This window comes from Halyomorpha halys, unplaced genomic scaffold (genome assembly GCF_000696795.3).
Source record: "Halyomorpha halys isolate HHAL.00 unplaced genomic scaffold, Hhal_1.1 Scaffold12.1, whole genome shotgun sequence".
Taxonomy (NCBI): Eukaryota; Metazoa; Arthropoda; class Insecta; order Hemiptera; family Pentatomidae; genus Halyomorpha; species Halyomorpha halys.
This window is the reverse complement of record NW_027109908.1, coordinates 728,282-752,152: the sequence shown is the minus strand read 5'-3', so window position 1 is coordinate 752,152 and position 23,871 is coordinate 728,282. Positions and strand designations below refer to the sequence as shown.

The 23,871-nt window shown below is 32.2% G+C and overlaps 1 protein-coding gene across 1 annotated transcript in view; it reads right to left on the bottom strand.

Annotated features, from left to right (window-relative positions):
- Positions 1-23,871, bottom strand: part of RYa-R (RYamide receptor) — a 707,678-nt gene that overhangs the window by 323,683 nt on the left and 360,124 nt on the right. Inside the window, exons 3-4 of the mRNA XM_067048067.1 lie at positions 9,926-10,122; positions 3,966-4,164 (exon numbers count right to left, since the gene is read on the bottom strand). Of these exons, the coding sequence (XP_066904168.1) occupies positions 3,966-4,164; positions 9,926-10,122 (396 nt within the window). The remainder of the gene's footprint in view (positions 1-3,965; positions 4,165-9,925; positions 10,123-23,871) is intronic.

The following is a 23,871-nucleotide window of genomic DNA, read 5'->3' as shown; positions in this document are numbered from 1 at the left end:
AACTAATGGGTTTGAGTGTTTAGGGAGTTTGTAATGGAAGGATTGATATCTGGTTCGGGCTAGATCGGTTACAAATGGAACATTAAGGTCTTTGTGGATGATATGATTTGTGACAAAGTAGGGAGCATTTAGGATTTTACGAAGGATTTTGGATTGTAAAGATTGGATACGAGAGGAATTCGAAGGTTTAGTGGAGCACCATAGCTCAACGACGTCTAGATAGGCCTTATTGTCATGTAAATCAGTCTTTTGTAATGAATTGGAAGTTTAGACCGTTTGTCTAGTAAGTGCTGTAATAGTCGAAATCGACGTGCAGTTTCAGTCTTGTGTGAGGATTCCAGGTTAGTCGTTTGTCAAGATGTAGTCCAAGGTAGTGGATCTGTTCAACAAGGGTAAGGGCAACATTATTGAAATATACTGTAGGGCAGTCAGTAGGTTTACGGCGTAGGATAAAGGTAATTTGATGGGATTTGTTGGAATTTATTTTAATTCTCCAATTGCGACACCATTCTTCGAGGGCTGTGATATGCCAATTATTCTTAAAAATAAGAATGAGAGACGGTATTGTTAAATAATATTGTTTTATTTAAATAATGCAATATTTTTTTAAAAATCTTTATATTAGATATCATGTTAAATATTGTATATATTATTGTATGTTGTAGATTATTATATATTTAATTCTTTTTATATTTTATATTATATTCTTATTTATAATGAAGTTCACTGCATACGTATTATGAATTCGTTCATTATTATTAATTAATGCTGGATTTTCTTTTTAGGAAGTTAGATAAATTAATAAATAAATTTTTGAGGTTACTATTAATATGTTAGTTGTAAATCATTTTTATTATTTGCTTCACGAGTTCTTCCTTTTCTTTTTACTTCATTTTCATTTTATTATTTTGTAATTAGTTGTATTTTATTAGTTTTAATACTCGAAATTAATTCATACTGTAATGTTCTAGCTTATAAGTTGTAGCAGTCTCCAAAGCGCCTTAGTAATCAAAATTGTAACTCATATTTCATTTATGTTTATCATTTTTATACGTAATTTTGGTATCGACATCCAGACGGATCACATTGGACGTACATTTCTGAATCTATAAATAAATAAAAAATGATGATTATTTTAAATAAAGAAAAAGAGGTACTTTAGTAGAAGAATTTATAAAAATGATATCATATAAGCCCTGTCAGAATATTTTAAAGAAGGTAAGACCTACCTGAATTAAAGTTCACTGAATTGATATGTCAATTTTAATTAAAATCGTTCGAACTGATTTGTTAATTACATATGGAGTCAATAGAGGATTACATCAAAAAACGGTTCTTGAAGTTCCACTCCCAGTTGCTGACAGTTAAAGGAACAGTGACCTACAACTTGGGAATCCCAACCTCAACCCGAAGACTGAAGGCTAGACTGCTGGAGGACATTCTTCATTTTTAATAAATATAAAATTAATTCATAGTCACACTACCTCTATCCACTTATTATTATTATTCATTTTATGTATTCATTATTATTTTTTTTCTCTCTTTTCCTCTCTTTTCCCTTTTTCAAAGTGACTTGTTTCTTTTTTCTATAAGAAAGGAATTGTTTGTTTCATTTAAGTGTACAAATATCATTATTTTTTGTTATTAATTTTACTTTCCTCTTTCATTAAGAAGCATTATTCTTATCTATTTGTTATATTATTTTTTTCTTTTAATAAGAACATTGTATATAGTTAGGGGTGTCATTTGTATGACTATACCCCCTCATAATCAACAGTTAAAAAATATATATATAATATAAATTAAATCAACCATGTAAGGCCCACCAGGCCGATCTGGTATAAAAATAAAAAAAAAAAGCCTGATTTGTCAATAAAAAAAAATGTATAAAATCACTTGTAGTGGTTATTTTAACAACATAGTCCCTGTAACATTCCAGGCATAGTCCTGTGTTAAATAAATAATTTTAGTTTAGTATAACGTTTGAGTAGACAGTTCACACAAAAAAAGACAGATTTTGCAAGACTTGGTTATTTTCAAGTATTTTCACTCAAATTCGAAATTTTGTATTTTTTTTTTTTTATCATTTATTTATTGTTATTTACAACTGTATAACATATATACAACAAGTAAATTTGCTGTAGGTGAGATTGCGACATGATACAAACATGTGGAGAATCTACCCATTGATAGAACTCCAATAACATTTCTAGAGAAGATTCCGAGGCCAACTTCTTTTCAAAACGCCTTGGAGGTATTAGGTAATGAAGAAGCCAGGTTAGAAACAAGTGGATTTGGGTGGTTGGGAAGTTTTCCATAGAAGGAATGGTATCTGGTTATGGCCAAATCGGCAACGTATGGGACATTGAGGTCATGATGAATGAATTGATTTGTGACAAAGTAAGGAGCATTAAGGATTTTACGAAGGATTTTGGACTATAAGGATTGGATTCGTGAGGAATTCGATGGTTTAGTGGAGCCCCAAAGCTCAACTCCGTATGTCCACATAGGCCTTATAATAGTCATGTGGACCAGTCTTTTGTAATGGATTGGCAATTAGACCGTTTGTCTAGTAAATGTTGTAATAGTTGGAATCGACGAGCAGATTCCTGTCTATTCAGTCTTGTATGAGGATTCCATGTCAGTCGTTTGTAGAGATGTAGTCCTAAGTAACGAATCTGTTCGACAAGAATAAGTGGGGTATTATTAACAGATACTGTAGAGTAAGAGGCCATTAGTTTACGACGAAGTGTAAATGTGATTTGGTTGGATTTATTAGAATTAATTTTAATTCTCCAATTTTGGCACCATTCTTCAATTTTGGTGATGTGAGGGTTTGGGATACAATGTAAGGATCATTGTTCACTGAAAATAGACATGTATTATCGGCATACGTGGTGAGGATAGTGTTAGGATGGGTTGGGATGTCAGCTATGAAAACTGTATAAAGGATTGGACCAAGGATACTACCCTGAGGTACACCAGCAAACTGACAGAATAGGGATGAATAAGCGGCGTTGTAATTTACTTGAAATAATCTGTCGGAGACATAAGTATGGATAATGAGGAAGTATGTAGGGGATAGGAATTTACGGATCTTGTATAGCAGTCATGGGTGCCAGACCCGATAAAAAGCCTGTTCTACATCAAGAAAGACTTCCAAGCAGTACATTTCGAACTCCAATGAAGACGAGACAACATCAATCACACGATGGTATTGCTGGATAGTGGAGTGGGATTTTCGGAATCCAAACTGGTGATCTGGGATTATGTGGTTGGAATCAAGGATGGTATACAGGCGTCTCAACATGAGTTTCTCAAAATTGTGTAGTTAAATTTCAAAAACCCTCAGAGATGATGATAAAAAAACCATTATCCCCCTTTTTTTCATCTATTAGTTTGTACTTTCTTTTATATTTTTTCTTTTTATCTGTTACTATCTCCGTTTTTATTTATTGTTTATAGCATTTTATTTTTCTTATTTAATTTTTACGTTTCATTTTATACCCTTGTAATTTTCTATTTACTTTTTTACTTATTTTAAGTGTTTGTATATTTTTTAGCCCTGACAAAGCCCTGCAACGTGGGGCGAAACGTTGGCTCCTGATATGGAATGTGTTCAACTGCTGATGGGCTTACTGCCTTCCGTGGTGTGCCCCAATGCTACCCTCTGCTGCCTACTTAGCTATTCTTGTTATCTCCTCAATAGTTTCTGACGAAGTGCGAGAGGCCAGAGCTCTCTGCATAGTCCGCAGGCTCAAACTGTTAGAGATTAGCCGCATCTGGTCTGGTTGTCCCTGTTATTTCTAGATGGCGCCAATACTAGTTGCTTCTGGTGTCAGTAGATGGCGCTCCTTGACCTTTTCACTTAATTAAAAATTACCTCAATTTTATAACCATATAACCTAAAAAATCTGTGGGCTGAACAAGTACCATATAATTTATTTATTACTAATATCACTAACCTTTATTTTGGACTTGGCAATCCGAAGATCTCTGGTGGTCTCTGCTTCTCCAGGCGTTGCCTTACCCCAGACGACGACTGCTATCGAAGTGTAAGTATAGAGGAGGACGACCAATGGCACGACGTACTGGAGACTGAGGAGGCTCAATGAGTAAGCTTGGCCGGCTCCAGGCGACCACCAAGATTCTCGGCACACGCACCTTGGAAAGAAACTTACTGTTAGGTAATGCCTGTTAGTGTGAGGTGTGTGATATAATCTATTATTTATCTATTGTTCAGTAATGAACAATAGATTGGCTCTTACTTCTAATACATGAAAAAAATACAAAACAGATACACTAAATCACTTAAAGGCAGTAACCAAAAAGTAACGGAATTGAGCTTTGGAGCTCCACCAAACTATCAAATTCCTCCCATGGCTAATCCTTCCAATCCAAAACCATTAATGCTCCTATTAAGTCATAAATAAACTCATCCTAAAAGAAGTCAACAACCTAGAGTTGCAGATTTGGTCCTAAATGGAAACACGTGTTTTCATTCTAAAATCCTTACCCAACCAAACCCATCAGTTGTTAATCTCTGATCTTTAACATTTCCTTATAATACTCCGAGGCGTCTGAGAAGAATATGGCCACGGGAGCTTCTAATTTGAATGATCACCATTGGACGATTCCTTCCTAAGATAATCATATGTTCTGAAGCATTTATCAAATTTACTTTATGTATATATTTTTTGTACTGTTGTAAATTTCAACTAATTAAAAAGAACATTATGACAAATTGTCCCCGTAGCAGTGGTTTTTTAGGTTTAGTGTTCATTTTAAGTCGTTTTATTTTTTTTATTCAACCACTGATAAAAACTTGGAAGGTGTGTTTTATTATTACCCCCATATATAAATAATTTAGACAGACTGACCAAGCAAAGTGAGCGAATTTTTTTTTTATAGAGAAAAAGATGATTTTGGTTACTCACACCTGAAAAAAACCTTAAATACTAATTGAAAAACAAAATTTTTGTCTTACAGGGATTCGATATTGTTTCAGAAACAAAAAAAATATGCAATAATCTCTGTCTGGACTATTGCCACAAACCTTCATAAACAAATTAGAACTTAAGATATAAAATATAACGTTCGGGAAACATTTATTGATTTTAAACAGTTTTCCAAATATATTTAATCATCAAATTTTAAAAAAAATATTCATATTGCTTGGAACAGCTATTCAGCTTTCAGGGCTCTGTTTCATAATGAAAGCTAATATTATTGGTTCATAATACAAACTATAGAAACAACGTGTTAATTACACTAATACTTATTTTTTTCATAATAGGGAGGACTATTAGTATTATTACAGTTGTTAAAAAGTACTAAAGTACAAGTTACTATTGTACAAGTCAGTGTAATTGTATTAAGCTAAATCGACAGACTAATAGTATTAGTTTGTACTTTATTATGAAACAGGGCCCAGATGGTTATAATTACGTTGGATTTGAATAGCAAACGGCAAGTGACTTTCGGTTTTTGCAATTTGTATAGACTTTTTTTTTTATTTTTAAAAAGAGAACCTTTGATTATATCATTAGAAAGCTTAGCAGAATTTTACTAAGCACTACTGCTATAATAAAATTTATTAAGACCTTAAAACCTTAAAAAGGTTATAAATACTAAAATTATATACTCTTAGTTGCAGCTTAAATAATGGAAACCACATTTAAAAGTCCAGTAGAAAACTTATTTTTTGATAGTTTTTTTCTTCTTTATTTTTGGTCACTCTTCCTGGTAATTTATGATATGCAGGAAAGGGATGAGTTATTTACAGGATACCACACTATTCTAACCATGGTTTGGGGTAAGTTTTAATTTTTAGGACCGCCACAGAAACAAAAGTCAACCCTTTAGGCTTTATTCGAACCGGCACCACTGCATGTTACCAAGACCTATACCTCAACCTGCAGATGGACCAATTATTTTGTTTAAGACACTTAAGCTCATTTATTACAATCAAAAACCTCTTATTCTTATTTTACTCGAAAAAAAACATTAGGATATAATAACAATAACTAATAAATTCCTATAGCACAATAGTGGCATACAATAACATAAAAAAATATGTAATAAATTTTTTCCTCAGCAACTAGAGCACATTGGCAAGACGCCTCGTACACGTTTATAATATTTTTCGAACTAGTATCACCAGTTTATACTACAAAACAGTTTCATACTAATCAGAGATCCCATGTGCGTTACATTCCCTTGTTAGTTAGACACATATAGTCTAAGCTAGTAGTACAAGAACCCAAGAGGAGAAAAAAGACAGTTATCTCACCCCAATTTTTGATTACTTTAATGAAAGCTATGTATAATTAATAGTCAAAATTGATGAATCTGCCAAGTATAGGTAGGGGGAATGAAAAATGGCGGCTGTTTCAAAGCGATAAAAAAAAAATCATTTTTGATTCGAAGCTCTATATCTTAAAAAGCAGGAACAACACAAGAAAACCTAAGAGAACGTCATTTGAAGAATAGTAAATTTGCTAAACTATGAGCCCTAATAGAGTTATTTACGTTAAAGAGTTTTTGAGATATAGCTTTTTAAAAAGCAACGTTTCAGAAAAATGTTGTGTAAGATGTACTGAAAGATCAGTAGTTAGTGAATTTATTTCGAAAAATTTATATCTCAAAAACCATTTGACGTACAGATGTCCATTAGCACTGACATTAGTTTAATTATCTATAAAGTAGTTTATGATGTTTATCTTCGTAGGAGTAATAGTTTACATAAAATTTGCTAAAATAAATTTATTTATAGTTGTTCGGACAAATTTTCATTTGCCAAATTTACATTAATGTGTGAATATCATAAAAACTACTACCCCTACGAAGATAAGTGTCATAAACTACTTTTAGTAAGTTAAATTTCCTCCTTGAGTGTTTGCAGACATATGTGGGTCTTATAGATCTAGAGATATATTTTTTCAAATATCCAACATTTTATACGAGCAACTAGAAATTAACATTTTGTGAGTTTATTTTGTCAAATATCATAAAAACTACTACTCCTACAAAGGTAAACATAATTAACTATTTTGTATTAAATTTAACTAACTTTAATTTGAGCGCAGGTAGACATCTGTAGGTCGCATAGGTCCTGAGATATATTTTTCTCAACATAAATTAACTAACGACTAATCTTTCAGTAGATTTTTAATAAATTTTGCTTTTTAAAAAGCTATATCTCGAGAACTATTGGACGTAAATAGCTCTTCTAGGGCTAATATTTCAGAAAATTTACTCTTCTTAAAATAATGGTCTCTTAGATTATCTAGTCTTGTTGGTAGTTTTTAAGATATAGAGCTCCTAATGAAAATTTAGTGTTTTTTTAAGGTTTTGAAACAGCTGCCTTTTTTATTCTCCCTACCTATACCTGGCAGACTCATCAATTTTGACTATTAATTATACCTAGTTTTCATTAAAGTAATCAAAAATTGGGGTGAGATTACTGCCTTTTTTTCTCCCCGGCTCTAGTACTATTGATATAAATGTTCAATAAAATAAATTATTTAGGGAACGAATACATAAAATCAGTTTAACTAACTGATTCGATACGATAATTTTCAAATTATTTCGGAAAATATCTTTTGGTATTGAAATTTAACCCGTACCTCCAAGATAGCACTTAAGCATTCAACCCACAATCGCGCCCGCATGAACAAATTCTATCACTGAGTCATCACATTACGGAAAATTTATTGCCTTTTTCATAGTCCATCGAGGAACTGCTGTAATGCTTGGAGAGAATGTATATTGGAAAAGCATTTGACCAGAGATGAGATCAGCAAACTATTTCGTTCTTACATTAAGTATAGTACAAAGTTATTATTTTGTTTATTACAAAGTTGTTTTTTTGTATATTACAATTTTTTTTTGTTTTGTTACTTAATCTATCGTGTTAGAGTTCTTTAAAATTTATTCTTTTTTTATAGTATTTATTGCTATGTATCGAGGCATTAACCATTACTGCAACAACAATATGTCGTTTATTAAGGTTTTCCGCCATATGTCCCTATATCTGGTCAGGGTATCTTTCAAGGAACCTTTTATTTACTGCGTCCCCGGATATGATCACATCTGTGTTAAGTTTGCCACATTACCTGAGGCCCCTGCGAAAATTAGATTTACTATCCTTTTAGTGTTACAAAAAAACGACAGGTTGTGACAGACAGTTTTGACGAAGGATCATAATCCAATTAAGCAGGTGCCTTTCCTGGACATGTCAAAACTTTCTCACCCACTCTCGGGCCTGGGGAGTGCTACCTCGGGAGCGTTCTGTCACCTATGGCCAATGAGGAATGAGATTAAAAAATAAAATAACGCCCCAAAATGGAAGTGGAAAGGAAGATTTAGACGAGTGAGGACCAGGCTTCAGAAGCGGGAGCGGAGCAAGATGCACTTCGACCAGACGAAGCCGTAAGAAGGGCCACGAGACCTAGACATCCCTTATGAACAAGACGACACCTACGGAACTACATCCCACAGCATGAATCAGCAGCAATAAGTATAAATTAAACAATAAGTAATAATGTAATAATCTATATTTTATGGCAACCTTTATCTGAATCATTACAATCATTTTAATCATAGCAATAAATTGTAAATAAATACTTAGTCTCGTTATATACTACTATATAACCCAATATAGCACCCCTTATTATATTATATAATTAATAGTAACAACATTTTTTTTAATATAAAGGTATTTAATTGGTAAACTGGTAAACACACAAAAAGTCTTTGAAAAAAGAATCTAATCATAATAATATTTTTTCAGGACTCGATGTATAATTAATTAATTAACTTATTTTTGGATAATTGCCTTCAGCATCCCGATTAAACTCAAGACAGTACATAGCATTATTATCATTGGCTAGAAAGTCATAGTGTTTTATCGACAAAGTTCTAAGAAAATTGTAATAACTAAAAATATTTGATTTGTTTTAGAATAACCTTGTTAACCTAATTTATTTGGTTAGGAATATTTGAATAGGTACCATTTTTTTGTTTTTGTTCACAAACTGACACATAAAACAATAAATTTGAATGTTTTAAGGAGGAGTGGTTTGTGTCATATAATTTGACCTGTCACTTGAACATAAGATTGTGAAATATCTACTCACTTCAAATCTACCAGCATATATATTTTGAATGGGGTGTATAAAAAAAAAAAAAAAAAAGAATCTACCAAAAATTTGTATTATTATTTCATTGATATAAAATACAATTAATACTCAAACTATAGTCAGTTGTCATCAGCTAGCCAATTGCACAATCCCACGCTGATACCACTCTTTGGGATTACTTAAATTAAAAAAAAAATAATATCTGTAATACCAACCCATCAAGGTTCAGGGGCTCAGTACTTAGTAAGGAAGTACTGTACCTAGACTATTGGTTGTGCAAGGAGGTGATTTAGTCAGCATCACGCTCCACCGCCAGATTTTTACACAATTAAGAGTAACCAATTTAAGAGACTCGGTGGACCCCAGGAGGGCTCCAGAACCCTTTTCCCCAATATTCTGCTCAGCCGGATTCGTACTCGGGTCCTTGGAGTTAGTAGCCACGCGCCTTACCACGGGGCTACCGCGCTCCTATAAGTATAAGGCTTATATAATGAAAAAAAAATTAAATAAATGTTAGTGATAAATGGTACCAAAGGACCATAGAAGGTAAAAACATAGTTTTTGTTTCAATTCTATTGATCACATGAAGTTCATTAAATTATTTGATTTGAAAACTGATTCGTTCTGGTCTATACAATTAAATATCAAATTTATTTCTCTAGTAAAAATATTTCCTCTACCTGGTTTTCCTGTATTGTGTACAAAGTGAGAGTTATTGGTATCAGAAAAAATGTTGGCCTGGTAATTTATAAATATATTTCGAGTATCCTTAAAATCCTTACCTCTTGCAGTGCTTGTGCCACGGGGAGGGCTGCTCGAGGGTAGATACGATTGGTATCGGTAGTGCAGTGAGGAGCGCCACTAGCCAAACGAAGAGCATGATGAACTTGGCGGCGCTCTTGGACATCCTTGGTTTTAGTGGCCAGAGGATGTTCATGTAGCGGTCGATACTGATGGCCACTAAGGTATATGCGGACACCTGGGGAACAAAAAACAAATTAATCATTATTTATTATTAATTCTAGAGAAGGAGGTAAAAATAGTATATGTCAGGGAACGGAAGTAATAGGGTATGTATTTTACCACTGTAAAACATTTTAATGTTGTAAAACTATATAAATAAATACAACTATGATGATTAACTCTTTTTTAAAATACATTTTATTTATTGATAGATATTATAAGTTATGGACAATCGGTAATAATAATGATCACATTCATACTAAAATATTAATAAAATAAATAAATGAATGAAAAAAAAATCTCTCTTAAAATATATACAAACAGAAGAATAAATAAAATGAACATAATCAACATTTATTATTTTTTTTACACATTTACACTCTTATATACAATATTTACACAATCGACCTGAGGATCCCTGAGCCCACTCTATCCCCCACATGTGAGGGGTAGAGCAGAGCTCAAAAGATCCCAGCGCATCTCCCTCGCCGCATCACTGGTAGTGAGCCAGTGGAGGCTGAGCAAGTGCGCTAAAGCCGCAAACACTCAACTTGAGTAGAAAATCTAACCATTGCGAGAACGATAAACGGACATATTTTCTAGTAAGGAAATATGTCCCGAAATAAATACGATATATTTGTAGTAGAAACAGGAGAAATCTGGTTGGTTATATTGGTATAGGAGTAAATACAATTGAACAGGTAGATAGGTTCAAGTATTTAAGTACTATGGTGACTTGAAAAAAAAAAAAAAACAGGAATCAAAAATGAGAATAAAGGCGGGAAATGCTTATTATTTCTTTAAATTTTATAAATGCTTATCTCGCTCCTTCTGTTAAAAAACTTAAAAGTTAAAATTTACTAAACTATTATTCTTCCCACTATTTTTTTACGGATACGAAACGTGGCATCTGACGATAAGATCAGGTTTTTGTATGACATAAAATATATCATAAAAAATTGAATTAGCAAGTGAATTTGGAAGACTACACAACGCTGAATTGATGGAACTCCACTCGGTAAATATAATTCAAGTTGTTGCATTGCTGGGAATAAGATGGTCGTGTAAGGTTGTGGGACTTAGTAACGAACGGATCCCAAAAATATTAATAAACACTGAACACACAGGTAAACATTCGACGGGTAGACTGAAACGTAGATGGGATGATAGTATTAAGACTGATTTAGTAGAGAGTATAGGTTAGGAGGAGCGACATTAGACAAATATATGTAGAGAACGATTGGTGGTATCAGCATCGAATCTTCGGATTCTCGAGGCCTTTAATAATATTATTATAAAAACATTTTTAAATTCTAACCTAAACTGATTTTATTGCCATCTCTATATAGTTCCCTTAATCCATTTATAGAAACAAATATTTTTAAGGTATAATACCTTTTAATCTATTCAAATATCGACAAAAATTCGAGTCCTGAAGAGGATTCGCTCTTGACACTAGTTTTATATTAGTCGTTTTAAGATTATTGTACAAATTTATAAACATTGAATTTTTCTTTATTATATTTTAATTGTAACTTAAGTTTAATTAACTAAAGACCTTAATGTTCCCTATGTAACCGATCTAGCCCGAACCAGATATCACTCCTTCCATTATAAACTCTTTAACTACTCAAACACCCTAGTTTCTAATCTTTTATCCTCTTCCATTCCTGACAATCGTCCGAGGCGCCTGAAAAGAAGATGGCCACGAGACCAGCTAATGTAAAATGTCATTAGAGTGCTACCAATGGGTAGTTTCTCTACATCCCTGTAACACTCCAGCTTAACTTAGATCAGATTTACTAAATGTATTATAATATACAGTTGTAAATAGCAATAAATAAATATTAATAAAAAGTTTAATTAACAAAGTTGTCTGTGATTTATGGTAAAATTAAATAAACAAATCTTATAAAATCATTTTTTCCGGTATTAACATATAAAAAAACAATGATCCGCCAAAATAATCAAATCAAATTTCTGGTGTAAATTTTTTAGGGTAACTTGATTATAAAATACCGCAATAAATGAAAGGAAGTATCTAAAGTTCCTCCTCAAAACGAATTGAAAACATTTACATAAGGGTAATTTCTTGAATATTTGAATTCCAATCTCAACCTTAAGTATTCCTTAATACAAACGGGTAAGTATTCCTTAAGAGAAACGGTTCTGGATCCTTTCTTTTGTAATATTTGCTTAAGCAATAAAAGCAGGGATAACAATTCTTCACTGATCCTTCCCTTGTCTTCTTGAAGAGCCCACTTATATTCCTTTGACCTTGAAAACATCCTATTTAGAAACTAATTCGATAAATCACAACAAAGGACATCAACAACAATGAAATCACAACCTGCTACAATTTATTTAACACAAAAGTTACAATATTTATAATAATTTTTTTCTAAAAATATTTATTTACAGCTGTACATTATAATACATTTAGTAAACCTGATCTAAGTTAAATTGGAGTGTTACAGGCGTGTAGAGAAACTACCCATTGGTAGCACTCTAATGACATTTTACCTTAGCTGGTCTCGTGGCCATCTTCTTTTCAGGTGCCTCGGAGGATTGTCATGTGGGAGAGGATGCAAGATTAGAAACTAAAGGGATTGAGTGGTTAGAGAGTTTGTAATGGAAGGAGTGATATCTGGTTCGGGCTAGATCGGTTACATAGAGAACATTAAGGTCTTTATATATGATTTTATTTGTGACAAAGTAAGGAGCATTGAGGATATTACGAAGGATTTTGGATTGTAAGGATTGGATACAAGAGAAATTCTAAGGTTTAGTGGAGCCCCAAAGCTCAACTCCATATGTCCAGATTGGCCTTATTACAGTCATGTAGATCTTTTTTTTTTTATAATAATTAAAAAACAATGTCCTTATTGTTTAATAATTGGTTATGAAACTTTCTTGAATTATCGGTACTTTTATATCATCTGTTGAACTTGTGCCCAACCTTATTAGAATATATCAAGATCCTGAAGTTATGTTTTTCTTTCTTCGCTTAAATTATTCAGAAGAAGTTGAATATGTATTGTTACCGAAGTTGAAAATGTCTGAGTCACTTCTTTAAGTGGTTTGCATTATTCATTTGATGATAAAAAAAAAAAATATGAACCTATAATGATTTTTTTTAAACAGAATAATTTCCCAAACTCTTCTTAATTTATTACATTACTTCACAGTGGGGATAAGTATGTAAAATTATAATTTCATCGACATTATAATTTGTTATAAAAATATTTTAAGCTAAAGACTACAGTTCATGGGTTTCATTGCTTAAATTACACAGGGTCTGTTTCAGGATATGTAACGTTATTTTGAGCAAACGGCACAAAAGATTTCCAATTTCCATGTGTCTGATTATTCAATCCGATGGTTCCTACCGAAATATTGGTAACCCACCTAAAACATATGTGAAAGTACAGCCTTGTTATGAGGTCTCAGCGGGTAAAATCCAGAGTTAATATAAATTTGCACATAGCAGAACCTTAACTCTAAAACTGAAGTGATATTTTCCAATAGGTTTACTTATTACGTAAACTGTTACTTTAAGATAGTCGTTATAAAGTATGCTTCTTTACCAAGTGAGTGTGTTGAATAGAGCTTCTTGATATTATATTTTTTATATGAATTTGCATAATATAATTCATATTTAGAATAAACTGAAGAGAAGAAAAATGACCCGAACTGTTGTATAATGTAGAAAAATATATAATAGATTATACACCTCTTTAGGAATTTAATCAAATTTCTTAAAAAGAAAATCCAGGAAAAAATTTTAATCTTCAATATAAATAAAAGAAAAGAAATTAAAGACTTTTTTTTTTAATGTTATATAAGCCAATCCACAATAAAGGTGATGTTGGCCTATCCGTATCGACTGACCTCTCGTAAACATATCATCATATCTATACTAGTTATATAAACTAACTTTTTTTTTTAATTATTTATTTATTGTAATTTACAACAGTACAAAATAATACAAAAAGTAAATATGTAGTATGTTTCATATACACTTGAAAATCTTGGGAAGGAACCACCCATTCCATACTTCAAACATTAATTTAAATTAGGTCCCGTGGCCATCTTCTTTTCAGACGCCTCAGGGGATTATCAGGGATTGTGAAGGATGAAAGATTAAGAATTAATGGGTTAGGATGGTTAAGTAGTTTGGAATAAAAAGACGCATATCTGTTTTGGGTCAAATCTGCAACGAATGGGATGTTAAGGTCTTTATGAATGAGTTTATTTGTGACGTAATAAGGAGCATAAAGGATTTTACGTAGAATTTTGGATTGTAACGATTGGATGCGGGAAGAATTTGATGGTGGAGCCTCAGAGCTCAATTCCATATGTCCAAATTGGTCTGATTATTGTAGTGTATACTAATATTTTGTAGTGAATGGGAAGTTTAGAGCGTTTGTCAAGTAAGTGTAGTAGCAATCGGAATCTACGAGCAGTTTCTTGTCGTTTCAGTCTTGTGTGTGGATTCCAAGTAAGTCTCTTGTCAAGATGGAGTACTAAGTATCGAATCTATTCAACAGTCATTAGTGGTGTATTTAGAAAGGATACTGTAGGACAGGAGGGCAGAGGTTTACGACGGAGAGTAAAGGTGATCTGGTGGGATTTGTCAGGATTTATTTTCATTCTCCAGTTTTTACACCATTCTTCAATAGATGTTATGTGTGCCTGTAGTGTTTGTGATGCATTAGTAGGGTCGTTGTTAAACTAACTTAATAGCAATATTTGATATTGAGGAATATATTATTATATATATAATATAATTGAGAGATAAAAGGAACACAAAAAATAAATATATTTTTATTCGATAACGCTAAGTGAAATTATTTTATGCGATAAAATTAAACTATTTATATGAATTCGGACATATTTGTTTTCTGAACGTAATCAAATATTTCCGAAATGTTATTGTTTAATAAAGCTGCCAATTGATGTGGTAATCCGGTGTCTATGAAATGCCTGCAGTCTGTCAGTATGTGGTAACAGTTAGTGGTAGGTTACACTGTCTGCACGTTGGTCTTGATGTTCCTGACAGTAAGTTTTCATTGGTTAGTAGAGTGTGTCCAATCCGTAGATTGGTCAGTATTAAGAAAGACTGCTTGCTCAGAGAAAAAATGGCTCTCATGCCTCTAGTGCCTTCTTCCCCCCACAGAGAGAGCTATAGGTGACGCTAGGTTCCACCACTGGCCAAAAGGGCCCTTGCAATGCCTGCATTACAAGGGATTCATATAACTATTTCGGTTTACACGAAACAATTGGAAAGAAACAACCTAATACACTTCAATCCCTGCTTTAAATTAGAAGATGCTGTTGGATTTACACAATCCGATTTTTCTGAATTTTTTTTTATTTTGAATAAAATCGGGGTCAGGGCTCATTTTTTGATGCCCCAGAGGTGTGTACCAGTAGAGGGCGTACTAGAAGATCCCGAGGTCGCCGCGACTGGTATGCCGCCCTTATAGCATGCAATATGAGATTTAGATGGATTTGGCTCAACCGTGACAGAGCTGATGACAAGATGGCCAGCCTCTGAGATAGAGAGACGTTTTTCCGGACACCAGGCGAAAATTCAAAGTATTCATTATTTTCGCCCTCCACTAAACATGGATGAGGGAAGCGACTAGAAGAATGCGACAGCGAAACTTCAAACACCTCACATAGATAATGTGTACCAATAAATTCATATGAGACAAACTAATATCTGTTATTATCTAATATATGCATTTTGAAATAAATTTTATGTACTTTATTATATTTTTTTATAGTGAACGTTAATTTTCAAAAAGTGCTTATTTTTCTAGTTATAAGCGAAAAAAAGTAAAAAACTTTATTTTTATTTCTGTCACAAAAATGAAGCAAGCAGGAATTTGAATTCAGTTCTTCAAAAACGTATAATACTGAACAGAAAAATATTTATATGATTTTTTCTACATAAACCTCATTGTTTAGTGAACTATTCTCCATGTTATTTTGAGATAAATAAAAAAAATCAAAGGTCTTTTAGGAGTTTTATTTCGGGTATGAAGTTTACATTTGTGGTCTTCAGCATGTGCTGTTTGTTGATGTCTCCTTGATGGGAGCTTAAATATATTTAGAGAAGCTTTCAATTTAATGGGAGGATTTATAATTTCAGGCTGTTTTAAACACACGGAGCGCGAGACTCTGCGTTCAATATGATTATGATAACCCTGGATTAAGGATGTTGCTCTTGTATAAAACAGAATAGTTGCACCAAAAAGGGGCCAAAATAGGAAATTCATTTGTCAAGTTTTATATTATTGATCAATCAGTGAGAGTTCAGACCAATAGCGCACAAGAAATAACTTTAAGTAATCAATGCATTTTCTTAAATATAATGATATTATGAATAAATATTTATAGATCAATACATTTGATAATTAATAGTAACAGACACTGTTTCCGATTTCCTTTTATATAGACGAGAGAAATTTTTTTTTAATATTTATTTATTGCTATTTACAACTGTACGTTATAATACATTTAGTAAATCTGATCTCAGTTAAATTGGAGTGTTACAGGTGTGTAGAGAAACTATCCATTGGTAGCACTCTAATGACATTTTACATTAGCTGGTCTCGTGGCCATCTTCTTTTCAGGCGCCTCGCAGGATTGTCACGAATGGAAGAGGATGCAAGATTAGAAACTAGGGGGTTTGAGAGGTTAGAGAGTTTATAATGGAAGGAGTGATATCTGGTTCGGGCTCGATCGGTTACATAGGGAACATTAAGGTCTTAATGTATGATTTTATTTGTGGCAAAGTAAGGAGCATTGAGGATTTTGAATTGTAAGGATTGAATACGAGAGGAATTCGAAGGTTTAGTGGAGCCCCAAAGCTCAACTCCATATGTCCAGATTGGCCTTATTACAGTCATGTAGATCAGTCTTTTGTAATGTGTTGGAAGTATAGACCGTTTGTCTAGTAAGTGCTGTAATAGTCGAAATCGACGCGCAGTTTCCTGTCTTTTCAGTCTGGTGTGAGGATTCCAGGTTAATCGTTTGTCCAAATGTAGTCCAAGGTAGCGGATCTGTTCGACAGGGGTAAGAGTAACATCGTTAAATGAAACTGTAGGGCAGTCAGTAGGTTTACGACGAAGGGTAAAGGTGATTTGATGGGATTTGTTGGAATTTATCTTAATCCTCCAATCACGACACCAATCTTCGAGGGCTGTGATATGGGATTGGAGATTTTGGGATACTATTAATGGGTTATTATTAACAGCGAGCACACATGTGTCATCGGCATACGTGGTGAGGATAGTGTTAGGGTTGGTTGGAATGTTAGCTGTATAGACGGTGTAGAGTATGAGACCAGGGATACTATCTTGAGGAAGAGAAAAATTTGAACTGATGTTTCCCTTCGAATAAAAGTTTACCTAAGTAAACTGTTTAGTATCAAATTTATAGACACAAGTACAATCCATGGATGTACAGTACTCCTAATTTCTCTTCGTTTTCTTTGGTGCTGGTCCAAGTTGCCTGCCATTTATTTAATTTAGGTATTCTCATGAGCTTATCTTTTTATGTGCGCAACAAATCCTTAATTTTATTTGAGTGCTGTCTATATAATTAAATAAGTATTAATATACTATAGTATGTAGTATTTATATACTGCAATATATAGTAGCACATATAAAGTTTAAAGAGAGGCGCCATTAACAATTTCAGCTTCATAGGAATTCTTGCCACAGACCTTTTATGAAAAACCGTGATCAATAGGTCAGCGACGGTAGCAATGTGGCAATGCGCCTGTCTACCAACCCAAAGGTTGCGAGTTCCGGCCCGCCCCTATCCGGGATTTTTTCGGGTGAGGCCCGTTTGGCAATAGGTGGCACTCACAAAAATTGGCATGGGAGTAACTAACCTACCCTACGAAAAAATCACGTCAAGACATGCCTCCACGATCTGTTGCCCATATAATAATAATAATATATACACAACATACATAAAATAAAATTTTCAATTATAGTTTATTTTTTTTTATTATGAAATGGTTTGAATTAGTGAGATTTCCCTGTATTATAATAACATTATTATGATAAGATTTGAAATAATTATTTTAGTTCATATAATGGAACCTATAGACTAATGAATAAATTATATAAGTTGTATATAAACATATCACATTTAAATAGATTATAAAAATATATTATTGTTGATATAACGAATAAATTTTATTAATTTTTAATAGCTTCTTACTATGACCTGAAATTCTTAGATAAGAGAGTTTAAAAAATATTTAAAAAAAAAAAAAAAAATTATATAGCACCTTTTTTTCAGATACTTAGTATCTGGATGACAATCAACTGGAATGAAAGCGAGCTGATGGCATTATGTGGACAAGGTGTGTATTAACTTGAGGAGGTATATTAGATTAAATAGTTTAAACCTCAAACATGACTAACTGGGGCTGTCTGAGACGTAGGTCTTTACAACCCCGGAACTGCAGCGGCATTATAAAGGGGTCAAATAAAGAAAAGACTAACAAAAATATTACTACTGGACTATATATAGCCATAATTATTTAATCTTCGACTAAGAGTATAAAATTTATGTATTTATTAAAGACATTCCTGAAGTACCCTCCGGCAATAGAGGAGAGGGGAAATAGAGGGATGCGGAAGAGAAGAAGCATGAATAAGTCAACTTCTTTCTATATAATTCACACCATCACTATCAACCACCATCATTAATATTCATATATACAGTTATCATAGACCCCCTAAAAAAATTTCACTAGCTGAGTTAACCATAAAGGTTCTCTTTCGATCTCTCCTACACTATCTGTATAGTCCTCTACACAGGTGAAGTAACGGCTGGCCTTACGATTAAGGAGCACTTCTTACAAGCATGTTTAAAACTGTTTATTGTTGTACGCTTAGGACAGGATCATGAATTCCCCTAATGTTACAAAGAAAATGTTTTTTCTCAATATTATAGAATTGCACAATGAATGAAATGAAAAAAATAACTTTATTCTGAGACATATGTCCCCTAAGAATAAATACATGGTTCATATAGTGAGATTTTTATCTGGCGAGCGTTTACAAATTTTCAGATAGTAGAATGTAATAACATTGGTATATTGGCTTTACTACTGTTTATAATGTTAATCAACACCTGCCTATTTATTTGATTACAAAGATGTGGAGGTTTGGTTATTCAATAAATGAAGGAATAGGTGTTGTTTAAAGGAGAGAATGGATGAGGACTGGCGAATGAAGATGTGAAGAGAATTCCAGAGGGAGGTTGCACGTATGACGAAGGATTTGCTAAAGAAGGAGGTTCTATAGGAGGGCATATATAAATCATTCGGATGGGATCTGGTGTTTAAGGAGATCAAGGATATAGGTAGGTTTTTTGATGTTAAGAACTTGGAATAGAAAAACACCAAGGAGGTATTGCCTTCGGGAGGTTGGATAGAGCCACTTCAACTCGGAATACCAGCGGGAGACTTGAGAGCGCCTAGGGAACCCAAAGATAAATCTTACAAAGCAGTTCATGAGTCTCTTCAGTCTCAACTCTTGTCCTGCAGATAGCCCTCCATACACCAAGGATCCGTTGTCGAAGTGGGGGAAGACGAGAGAGGATACTAGGAGCTGACGAGTCTTCTGAGGAATGGAATTACGGAATTTTAGGAATTGTTTGAGTACAGTTATGGATTTGCATGTGATTTAGGAAATATGGTTATTCCAGGAGAGGTGTTGGTCAAAGGTGACATCAAGGTTTTTTATTGTAGGATAGAAGTGAATCGGTTGGTTGTTAAGGAATAGTACAGGACAGTAAGGGAGTGTATGAAGGAGGCGCTTGGAACCAATAAGAATGGCCTTCGTTTTTTTGGCACAATATGTTTAGTATGATTGTTTATTTATTATTAATCTTGGAATCATATCATTGAATATAGAATTTAGTTTAAAGGTATATCCCTAAAGATAAAGCAAATAAATTTCTTTTCTTTTCTTTCTATTTAAGATGAATAGTGATTTTTAGAAGTCAGTAAAAAAATAATCAAGAAACTTTTGACTGTGGTCGTTATATTGTAACCTCCAGGCAATAAGCACGTACATAACAACTTCATCATTATTTGTTTGAAATTTAAATAAGAAAACAGAAAGTACCATACTAACTTGAAACTTATCTTGTTACCTTTTGCCATTCATTGGATAATGAAGTCAGTTTCCGCACAGGAAAAAAAATTAATTCAGTATTATTTTATCTAATTGGGTGCGGTGTAGATCATCTTTCTTTAAAATTTATTCTTTATTCTTCGTGAATTTACTGTTTAAATACGAAGTTTTGTAGCCATTGTCCAATATATCCTATATTTGAGTTCTCACATGGATTTTTACTTACACTTACAAATATACGATATACATAGTAAGAAAAGTTTTTAAAAAACTTCATCTAACTTGCAAATTTATGGATGAAACAGATCAAAGATTAAAATAACCATAAAATTAAATGTATTTTTTAAAAATATTTAAAACTCTCTTTTAACGGATTAAATAGTTGTATACGATATTTTATTTATTTTTCTGGTTTTTTTCTATTACATTTCAACTATACATCTTTCAATGTTTCGTTTTATCAAATCCAAGAATTTAAAGGACAGCAAATATTTTAATCCTTTTCAATACTTCCTTACAAAGTACTGATCCCCTGACCCTTTATGGGTTGTAGCGGTACAAATTTAAATTAAATAAAATTTCTCATTTACCTCTTTTCATCCTTTATCAACACAATATGTAAACGCCCATATTAACTATACGTAAAACCTAGCTTAGTCTGGGTATAGTGTAAGGGCGTCCATAATTAATTTTGGGTACAAAATTAAAATATAATTAATTAAGGGGCAAGTCATATGTAAAACCAACATGACAGTTTCGTCTTGCCAGTCTGTGGTAAGAAACGCCGTCACTAACCAATCCGAATCAGGGAAAACCTTAGAATTTTCCATATCGCCGGATTTGGTTGCTCTGGATAACTCCAAATAATTTTGTTAAAATTAAAACAATAACGGTTTTTAATTATTAGGATTTAAAACTAATTGAGTATAACATTTTTAGAATTTAAATCAACAAATAAATATCATTTTAATTAAAGACATTAATACATAGATATTAAGTTACAAACAAACGATTCAAAGAAAAATTAAATTTTAATCTGAGAAAATCAATTTTGAAATTCTAAAAAACTACCACAATTTAAGGTATATTAACAAAGTGAGAGAAAAATTATCCTATGACCCGATATGTGAGGTGGAAGGTTAACAAAAATGACGTAAAAATATATTTTTCAATAAAGTGGAATCGTAAACATATTTTCTGTATGTAAGAAACAATTATGAGTTTTAAACCACAATCGTTTAGGACTAAAAGTTCAAAGATTAGTAAGTAAGGAAATTTTCCTCAGAAAGCTTTCTGAATTTGTTAAAATGTTTACAAACGTATACTAAACCGTACGAGAATATATGTTATATATTTTTTTAATTACCTAGATACCTAAAAAAATTAAATAGGTTAATAATTATTTTTTGAAATTTACAATTGTATGCATAAGATAAAATTAATAAATGTGATGTATGGATAAAAAACACTATAATAGCACGAGGGAAAATTATGCATTGGTAGTACCTTACTGATCATTTTAATTCAGAAGGTCAGGTATCCATATTTTTACAAACTCCTCGTAAGAAAATCGAGAATAAATTTATATATATATTTTATTTATTCAGAAACGTACATCAAATATGGTTGGACTGGCTTACTACATTTATCTATAAATACGTATAGAAATGAAATATGAGTTAGTTACACCTTTGATTATTAGAGCGTTGTAGTTTAACCAGCAAACAATATATAATAACTGAATGGAATATGGTCCGGGTGCGGTCAAAAAACTCAAATAGTATAATTATCTACTATTTGAGTTTTTGTTTTACCGCACCCGGACCATATTTCATTAAGTTATTATATATTGTTTGCTGGTTATGCCTATATGTTGTAAGATTGAAAAAAATTTGTCTCATTAAATAAGTATGCTGTGTAGCTAGGCAACCCAATTAAGTGGGAATTGCACAACTTTGATGTTTTTGATTAAAATTTTTCTCCCTGAATGAAAAATGATATAAAATAATCTCGAAGAAAAGATAATACTATGATATTTAAAAAAAATTCTAAAAATGAAATTCAAAAATGGTTTTATCACTTTTTGATTTATTTTGACCGCACCAAGACCATCTTTCTTTTATGTCGATCAACAACCTTCCAATATTTTTTTTTAGTTTTTAAAGTAATCACTATTTTCTATAACCTGAGAACTGTGAGATAATTCTTCACAGGTCATGTGACAGATGAGTGAAGGTTAGCAATCCATGATCCGATACCAGGACCGCCTATCCTAACCGGATTAGCCCCACGGCTGGACGCTGGGCCACAAATTGATACGCATTGGGATAACTCACTTAATTTTGTTGAGCGGATTAAATACTCTCGCGTCTTAATGGTCAGCATTTAGGATCGATATTTCACGAGCGGAATTATAAATAATGCCTGAGAATTTTCTTATCCATTTTAATATTCTGTATCAAATATACAAAGAAAATATTTCTGTTATAATGGGATTTAAATTTTTAATAGTTTTTCCATACAGGTTGATCAGACCCAAATTAATGAATTACATATAATGATGACTCAACAAAATAATCTTATAAAAAAATAATTATAATAAATAATAAATTCATGGATTAGTCGACTTTCTGATTACTTATTTTTTTCGAAGATCGTTGATTGATCGTGTGATGTACGATAAAAGGAAGATGGTCAGAAAAAAATCGAATAATAATTAAGCTATTTAATGTGAGCCAATGTTTCGTCCCACTCTGCAGGCTTCGCCAGGGCCAAAAAAAAATTAAGAATGACTAATAGGAAAAATAGAGTAATAGGAAAAGATAACAAAAGTACTAAGGTGTAGCTAAATATGATTTAAAATATGTGAACATTCTACAAAAAATATAAACAGTAAATTAAACAAAATAAAAATAAGGTATATGGCGAAAAGCATAAATAAACAATAATTACAAAAACGTATTAGACAATTAACAAAAACTTAAATAATAAAAGAAATATAAAAATACAGAACACACACTAAAAGACAAGAAAAGGAGCATATCAAATAATTAAACATAATAAAATAATATATCCGATATGCATGAGTTCATGAGTATTTAGTATTGATATGCTATAGTATATAGTATTTGTATACTGTAATATATAGTAGCACATTGATAATATACATAAAAGGGGGAGAAATAATATAAAAAATATACCTGGATAAAATACTAAATAAATGAATACTATAAAGATAATAAAGTGAAGAAAAGAGAGAGAAGTAAAAAATTGAATTAAGATACAAAGCTGTGTATATTTATATAATATAAACATCAATTATAAAGTAATAAATGTATGTATAAGAAGGAAGTAACATGTGAATATATGAGAAAGAGAAAAAGAAATGTATTCATTCTTGCTGCCCAAATACATCGGATTGCTACATTACACAGCATACTGATCAATCCGTGATCGGACATATATAAATTACATATTTTTATATGATATAATATAATAGAAAAATAACATTTTTTTCCGCAGTATTCTTTTACAATTAATACCAGTCTACAAACTAAATACAAGCTTTTCAATTTATTTCTTTTTTTTTCTTT